General features: G+C 42.9%; 1 protein-coding gene across 1 annotated transcript; it reads left to right on the top strand.

Moving 5' to 3' along the window:
- The first annotated feature begins 413 nt into the window (after positions 1–413).
- On the top strand, positions 414–9,036 carry BCAS2 (BCAS2 pre-mRNA processing factor). The gene is made up of 7 exons (XM_036452877.2): positions 414–569; positions 656–748; positions 3,974–4,044; positions 5,252–5,413; positions 6,533–6,583; positions 7,248–7,328; positions 8,202–9,036. The coding sequence occupies exons 1-7, from the start codon at positions 477–479 to the stop codon at positions 8,326–8,328; spliced, it is 678 nt and encodes a 225-aa protein (XP_036308770.1). The 5' UTR covers positions 414–476; the 3' UTR covers positions 8,329–9,036.

Raw genomic sequence — 9,036 nt, forward strand, 5'->3', positions numbered from 1 at the left:
TCTAGAATCTGTGGAAAAAACGCATTTATCCAAAGCGCAGAATCTTAGGGCGCCGAGAATGAAGAGTGGGCACAGCGTGGAGGTGCCAGGGGAGAGGAGTTTAAGGGGAGGTGGGAGGTTAGAGGAGTAAGCCGAGTGGGAAACCAGTTTCTCTCTCTCCCCCAAATCCCGCAGCCAGCGCCCACAGAAGTGCCAAAGGATTCCCCTCCCAGATCGCGTCCTGGAGGAAAGCAAAGGTCTCCCTCCTCCACAAACCGCTGCCAGACGGAAGCATAGAAGTGGTGCAGGCCGCCGGACAGGAAATTGAGACAGTCACGTGACGTCACATCCGGCCAAAACAAAACAACGGGGCGGGGCGCGCCATCAGCATCAACAAACTGAGCATGCGCGCGTGACGTAAATCGTGGGCGACGGGCGCAGGCGTATTGAAGTGGGCCTGCGCCTGCGCAGACCAGAAGACGCCGGCGGACTGGAGGATGGCGGGCACGGGGCTGGTGGCCGGGGAGGCCGTGGTGGACGCGCTGCCCTACTTTGACCAGGGCTACGAGGCGCCCGGCGTGCGGGAAGCGGTGAGTGTGGGGGTCTGGCGGGAGGCCGGGGGCTGGGAGCGCGGCGGGCGAGGTGCTGGCCCGTCACCGGCCCCGCTCGTTCGCAGGCTGCGGCGCTGGTGGAGGAGGAGACGCGCAGATACCGGCCCACCAAGAACTACCTGAGCTACCTGACGGCGCCGGATTACTCCGCGTTTGAGGTGAGTGGGTCTGGGGCCCCGCATGGGAATCGGGATTCCCGCGGACCGTTAGTTTGGGCTGAGAGCCTTTCCACGGCCAAGTGAGTTGTAAACCCCGCTGTTAGCACTGCTTGCTTCCCTTGCACAGGAGTTACAGCCCATTGAAAGCAGCCAGGCAGGCCCAAGCCGGATTGCTCAGTGGATAGAGCGGACCAAGGGTCCCGGTTGGATCCTGGTCAAGGGCACGGACCTCGGTTGCAGGCCCGGGCCCTGGTCGGGGGGCGTGGAGGCAACCGACCGCCGTGTTCCTCTCACATCGATGTCTCCGTCTTTCCCTCACTTCCGCTCTTCCGGAAAGATCCATGGAAAACTAGCCTCGGCTGAGGATTTTTCAAAACCGGCTAGATAGATAAGCCTTCTGCTCTGGGGTTCTTATTCTGAGACCCCCCAAACTTTGAGAAGCTCCGAAAGTGCAAAAACTAGTGAGAATGTGTTTGTGAGATTCCTGTGTTAATTCTCAGCGGGGTGGGGTCCTCCATGCTCTGAGGTCCCCTCTGAAGTGAGCTAGGGTTTGAAATGTAGACAGACCTAATGACCTCAGGTCCTGAGCACCACTGGCCGGTGGTAGCCTTTGTACGAAGCCTAGTTGTTTGCAGAATGTGAAGGAGGCGACCAACCATATCTACGTGATACACGTTTACATATTTTGTACGCCCAAGATATTTAGGGTCTAATGCGCAAAATTAAATGTAAAATGTTACTCTTAATTAATGGATTCTGTTAGGCATTTTAACACATACATGTTTGGGGTTTCCCCCCGTTATAGGTAACCATTTATTTATGAAAGAATTCTAACACTAAAATGCAGTGTTTATATTGAAGTAATTTGAAAAAAAATACTATCTTTTTAAAAATACATTTTATTGTTTTTGTTTGTTTGTTTTTTTTACAGAGAGAAGGGAGAGGGATAGAGAGTTAGAAACATTGATGAGAAAGAAACATTGATCAGCTGCCTCCTGCACACCTCCTCCTGGGGTTGTGCCTGCAATTAAGGTACATGCCCTTGACCGGAATCTAACCTGGCACCTTTCAATCTGCAGGCTGATGCTCTATCCACTGAGCAATACCAATTAGGGCTTGGCTATTTTACCAGTAAGTAGGAGACACATTTTCCCTACTTACATTATTTTTCCATCGTTTTTCTAAATATTGTTATCCAAATATAGATATTACCACATCAAGAATTAAGTACAGTAATGCTTTCTTAGTAGATTGATTTTTGAAAGTTTCAGAGATTGCATTCCATCACAAACATGTAAATATTTGAATCAGTTTTTTAAGCTCACTAAAATACAACATACGCTTCCTAGCTTTATAATTAGTATTCTGATTATTTAATCCTTTTTAATAATAGGATCTGGTAGTGTACTGGGCTTATTCTCTGTCTTAAAAATAGCCCTGTGAACTGTATAATTACGTTTATTATCGCAAATTTCTTAGATGAGAAAACTGCAGCTTAGAGATGCTAACTAATTTGCTCAAGACCTTAACCACTTCGCAAAATGGCTTGAAATTGCCCTTTAATGCATTTAACAACTATTGGTGAAGGTTTTTCTGTGCCAGGAAAAGGGGCACAGGATAGCTAAGGTCTATACTCATGGAGGTTACATTCAAGAGTGTGAGCACAGACAAATAAGTCAGCAAATATTAGATTATTGATAAAGCTGTACAAAGAATTAAAGTAGTTATGTCTTCTTCACCACCAGATCTTTATCACTTAGAACTCTGCCTGGTACACAATGAGCACCGAGATATTTAAAGAGCTTCTAAGGCAGTTTTATGCAGTGAGTGCTTACTAGTGCCAGGCACGCCTAGTGCTTTTTCATAAATCAGCTCCGTGAGAGTTGGCTCAGTCTTTGCAGTGAGTTGAGTTCAGATTCCAAATCTCTCTCTCTCTCAGTGCCATGTGAGTAGGTAAGAGTTCCTACATTAATGGCTCAGATTGCTTGCTTCATTTTTATAGCTTCTCTCTTATCTCATTGTTGGTGGTTTTCCTTGTCTGTCCCTGCATATCCTCTAGCTAGAATTCCCTGTATTTTCTAGATAACTATATTTTCTTAGAGCTTTGTGTAACTCAGCAGTAGTAAGGGGAGAAAAAGGTTTTCTCTAATAAGAAATGCCTAATGGAGCCCTAACCAGTTTGTCTCAGTGGATAGCGCTTCAGCCTGGGGACTCAAGGGTTTGATTCTGATCAAGGGCATGTACCTTGGTTGCGGGCACATCCCCAGTAGGGGGTGTGCAGGAGGCAGCTGATCGGTATTTCTCTTCATCAATGTTTCTAACTCTCCCTCTCCCTTCTCTGTAAAAAAAAAATAAAAAAAAAAAAATCCATAAAATATATTTAAAAAGAAAAAGAAAAGAAATGCTTAATGCAAAACTTATAAACCGGGAATGTGGGCTGCCGGCAGGCTCCCCCTCCCGGGCCTAATTGTTGAGAAAGTTGCAACCTTCAAAAATGAAATTATGTGGGATGACTAAATATTTCACTTACTCAGTTCTTTATATTCAGTGCTGGAAATATGCAGACCAAATGGAGTAGAATATTGATCAAAACATTGGACCCAAAGAAACAGTTATAATTTTTTTTGGAAAACAGTAAAATTGTTAGACCATAGCAGGAAACAGGTTTTTTTGTTTGTTTTTGTTTTGTCCGTTTCCCCTTCATTCTTGGGAAAGAGTAAAGTGTAAAAATAGCAGCCAGGACCAAAAGAGAAACTGTAGACTTCGGTTCATAGCCTCACAGCAAATCATTTTATGTCCAAGCCCTCTGTTCCCCACCCCCAACGAATACTTAGATCGTGATTCCTGACACAGGCTTTACTGTACAATTGGCTGGTGAATTAAAAATCACAATCACGTCCAGTCTCCACTTCAGGCAGTTAAGTGGACTGCGGGAAAAGTGGGATGTGGCTGAGACTGGAATTGTTTTCAAAGCGCCCAGCTGATTCTAGTCTGCTGCTGGGATGGAGAACCGCTGACCTCGGGTATCGGTCCTTTAGTAGGAAGGTGTGCCTGTCCTCAGATTCTAAAGAGCAGTTAACCCGCTAAGGCTGTGAGAGGGTGATGATCCATTATCACGGATCATATAAAGGACAAGTGAGTAGGTTAGATTCATTATTTGGTGGTTAATTTTAACTTGTTGATATGGTTTTGGAAACAATTCTTTCTCTAATTTCTACCCAACAGACAGACATAATGAGAAATGAATTTGAAAGACTGGCTGCTCGACAACCAATTGAATTGCTCAGTATGAAACGGTAAGTCCTGTTTCTGGAGTCAGCTGGGCTCAGATCATTCTTTACTTTCATCTTAATTTTTTTGTAAAACTACTATAGCTGTGTTAAAACAAATATTGGAAGGGGAAAATCCTTTTCTGTTTATGTATTTTCCCCCCATATAGTAGTAGTTCATATAATCTTGTGTTAATGTTCAAAGATAATCCTTTTTTTAATCCTCAGCCGAGGATAGGTTTTTTTGATTTGGGAGAGAGAGAAAGAACATCATCCATCAGTCGCCTCCCACACGCACCCCAGCCACGGATGGACCCACAATCCGGTCCGAGTGCCCTGCCCGCCTCTGCTGTGGGAGATGCTCCCACCTCTTGCAATGCCCCGTGGGCAGTAGGTTGTGAGGGAAACTCAGGAAGGCGTCACGGCGCCTGCCTTGTCAGGACGTGGGACAGAAATGTCAGAACGCATTGCATCTAAAGGTAAGTATTGCTTTGTAGACCACAGTGTAAAACATTTCTCACTCGAGGTTATAGTCAAGGTTTGAAAAATGCTACTTCTATAAAGTGTGGCTTATTTTTTCCTGTGGTATTTTTGTTTTGTTTTGTTTTTAACAAAACAGTGTATTACTTCTTGATCCCAGTTGAATTTTCCTCATTTTTTTAAAGAATAATTGCAGTTTTTACACCGTATCTAGCAATAATATTAAAATGGAAATGAAAACTGTGTAGTAACTCAGTGGTAGTAAGCTGAGCTTTATGGAAAGTGTTTGCTGGCTCTGTCGGATTGTAAAAGGCTGGCAGTGTGAAGAGAACAGAGGGAAGTCCAGTTTTTCCATCGAGGGGTGTGGGTATGTGGGTGGAAGGCAAATGGATTGTAGGTGTGTCTTTCAAAAATGATAGCGTGGTTTTTTGTGTCCTTTTTCCCCTTACTACATTACAAACATCTTAATGTTTAAGTGCTCGTCAGTAACATCATTTAATATCTAATATAGCAATCCTTTATATGAATGTATCATAGGCTAGTGAATCTGTTCACATTGATGGGAACAATTTTTTGTAACCATATAATATTACTAACTCCAACTTGTAAATTGATTGCTTCTTAGGGTAAGTAGGTTTTTTATTAGTGTAAGGTCTGCATCTTATCTTCAGTCTTCTGTAGTTTTTATAGCGTGCACAGGCCCGTGAGGACAAGGTTTGGGGGACTGTGTAGTTATATTGTTGTTTAATTTCAGATATGAGCTTCCAGCTCCTTCCTCGGGCCAGAAAAATGACATCACTGCATGGCAGGACTGTGTCAACAATTCTATGGCCCAATTGGAGCATCAAGCGGTTCGCATTGAGAATCTAGAACTAATGTCACAGCATGGATGCAATGCCTGGAAAGTATATAACGAGTAAGAAATTGTTGTTTTTTAAAAACCCATCATTCCACCCACAGCTTTGGGTGTGTGTGTGTGTGTGTTAATGTAGGAAGTAGGGTAGAGGAACTGGGATAAAAGTAGAGCTGAGCCCTAGCCAGTTTGTACAGTGGTTAGAGCAATGGCCCTGGGACTGAAGGGCTGTAGATTTGATTCTATCAAAGGCAAGTGCCTCATTTGTAGCTTGATCCCTGGGCGTGGTCAGGGCACATGCAGGAGGCAGGCAGTCGATGTGACTTTCATGTCCATCTGAGACCACCTCAGAGTTTGTGCACATAAACCTAACTACCACATTTATTGTATCATATTGTAATAAAATGAGTTCTGAGGTCTGATTTACAAATCACAAGTTAGTAGAATGTAATCCTAACAGGAATTGTTTATACAGTTGATTCTTATTGGTTGCATGTTATGTTCTCTAAAAGTGGTCTTGAATACTGAATAAGCAAATAGTGTAACATTTCTCCTGGGGAAAATATATACACATGTACATATAACTAGCTCATCCTGGGAGATTGTATTTTCTTTACTTTTTAAAAGAGAAAACAAAGTTCAGAGTATTGAGTAACTTGCCAGACTTGGAAATTAGACTCCATCCTTCGGTCATCTCTGTATGAGACCTGACACAAGCAGGCAGAGCCTCTTATTCCACTTCAGCTGGGAACACGTGCATCCACTGGTCAGATTTCTCTGCTCTGAGAATGTCTGCCGAGGGATCTGGAGCAGAGGCTGGCAACCTCAGTCAACAGAGCGGCAAACCGTGGCTCGCGAGCCGCATGTGATGTGCCAGCCACTGCTCTAGAACAAACGAATCTGATCTGGTAGGAAAACTCATGAATACAGAATCTGCAAAAATAAGAATTGACTAAATAGAGACCACGAGAAGCAAAGTGCCCGCAACCCGGATATAATCAGAATCAAACCAGAGACCCTTCAGTTCGCAGACCAGCAATCTATCCACTGAGCCAAACCAGCTAGGGCAATCTTAACTATTTTAAGCAGAAAAATATGACCCTGTATCAGCTAGATCATTTTTAATTGTTTCTATTAGGTTTTGATGTACCTCAGTTTGATTTTTCTCATTTTCTTCCTTAGAAATCTAGTGCATATGATTGAACATGCACAGAAAGAGCTCCAGAAGTTAAGGTAAAAATTGTTCCTCTTTATTTCAGAATAAAGTTTAGGTAAATCCCTAATTCATAGAATGAGAAGAAAAAGGAACCAATGGATTGTAGTCATATGAGAGTAAGCAACTGGTGATCTGCTCTTTGTCCGGCATCCAGTGTTGGGTGTGCCCACCTGGGTGGAGGAGAAATAGACCTGCGGTCTGAAAACCTCTCTGCCAGGTCACTTGCCATTTATAAGTGTGCAAACGTTGAAAAGGAACTTTTAGAAGGAGGGAAAGTTGCAGAATAGCATGCAATGTTAAGTAAAAGAAAACCAAAAACACATGTGCATGCACACATTCAGGAAAGAGTCCCAAGGACATCTTCCATACACGGACCAGCGTTCTCAGGGGGGAGGAGAGGCACATGGGAGGACTTCCAGTCTCTAGCCTGCGCGTGTGTGTGTGTGTGTGTGTGTGTGTGTGTGTGTGTGCGTGCGCGCGCGCTTAACTTTTTCACAGTCAGGCATGTTTTAAGAAATTTAATTGGAAAATAATTAGAAGAAAGTTAGTTTCTGGAATAAGCATGATTTCAAATATCTGTTCTCAGTGAATTAAAGATATATTGACTAGCTTTTTTTGGTTGATTTTGGTCAATAGAAAATGTTAAAATGAAGGTACGTTTTATAAATAATTTTTTCACAGGAAACATATTCAAGATTTAAACTGGCAGCGAAAGAACATGCAACTCACAGCTGGATCTAAGTTAAGAGAAATGGAGTCAAAGTGAGTACCTGCAATTCCAGCACGTGTTAAATTGCTTAGCAAACTTAAGATCCAGATTCAGTAGTCTGATTCAAACAGTATTCCGATGGGTGGGTGCCACAGGTGTCAGCAGTGCTGTCTTCGAACCTGCTCCTCACTGCCTGCCTCTTTCTGAAGCCTGGGCTTAGAAGACAGTAGAAGAGGGAAACCAAGACCTGCCCGCTGCTGATTGATTCTGTTCTTAGAGGGCCCTGTTTTCAGTGCAGCATTTCTCTGAATGCATTCTACCTGCTTTTAAAGGGGAAAGTTAACTATGTTTTACCTTTCAGGAGGGAGTTATAGTACTTTCTTGATAATTTGTTTGTGTCTCAGGTCTTTTTATCCTTTGTTTATGTATTTTCTTTTTTGTCTATTGTTTTTTTACTTCAGAGAGAAAGGGAGGAAAAGAGAGAAACATCAATGATGAGAGAGAATCATTGATGAGCTGCCTTCTGCACACCCCCACTGGGGATTGGGCCAGCAACTCAGGCATATGCCCTTGACCTATCTTCTCACATTCTTATCTCTTCAGTTCTTTTAAAATAATTTTAAATTCACATGCAGTTGTAAGAAGTAATGCATCTTAACCAGTGTTGTTCAGTGGTTGAGCATCAACCTTTGAACCAGGAGGTCACGGTTCAATTCCTGGTCAGGGCACAGGCCCGGATTGTGTGCTCAATCCTCAGTGTGGGGCATGCAGGAGGCAGTCGATTAATGGTTCTCTCTCATCATTGATGTTTCTATCTCTCTCTCTCCCTTCCTCTCTGAAATCATTAAAAACATTGAAAAGTACATCTGGTAAAATCTAAGAGAAAATTTATAATGAATAATCTTTCCTTTATTTTTCTATTCTAGTTGGGTATCCCTGGTCAGTAAGAATTATGAGATTGAAAGGACTATTGTACAATTAGAAAATGAAGTCTTTCAAGTGAAGCAGCAGCTTGGGGAGGCGAACAAAGAAAACATCCGACAAGACTTCTGAAAAGACAGTAAACGGTGGATCGGAGGAAGGCAGGCTGGGCTTTCACAGAAGATGGGGCGCTGCTCTGTGAAGGTCAGCAGCGTCTTATGGAAACCATCAGTTGTGTTTAGAAACCATAAAAAGTGGACTGTGATCTTCTCTGTGTACATTAGCAAAATAAAAAGTTTCAGCCTGGTATTTTTTTACCATAAAAAAGTCTTCAGACTTTCAAAATAGTTATGACTATAGAATATGTCATAGAGTTAATTTTGAGTCACTTGGACCATATTTTATATCTAAGAGATGTTAATGAAAGTTTACAACATCTACAAGAAGTTGGAGACTTTTAGTTTATATATTTTTCAAATAAAGAGAGAGTTCTAAACAAATTCTTGATTCAAGCAAGACTTAAGAAATACAGTGGTGCCCTGGCCAGTGTGGATCATGTGGTTGAGTGTCGTCCTGGGCACCAAAGGGTCGCGGGTTCCATTCCCAGGCAGGGCCCGTGACGAGGTTGCAGCTTCGGTCCCAGGTCGGGATACATATGGGAGGCAGCCGATTGATGTTTCTGTCTCTCCCTCCTTCCCTCTCTCAAAGCAATAAAAACATTTTAAAGAAAAAGACAGCGACTCCGTGTGTGTCATCTGTTTTCCTTACCATAGGTAAGAATTACATAAAGCTTAATGTGCACTGAGCGTTCTAAGTGCTTTAGGCAGAACTAATCTTACA

This window comes from Pipistrellus kuhlii, unplaced genomic scaffold (genome assembly GCF_014108245.1).
Source record: "Pipistrellus kuhlii isolate mPipKuh1 unplaced genomic scaffold, mPipKuh1.p scaffold_m20_p_24, whole genome shotgun sequence".
NCBI lineage: Eukaryota > Metazoa > Chordata > Mammalia > Chiroptera > Vespertilionidae > Pipistrellus > Pipistrellus kuhlii.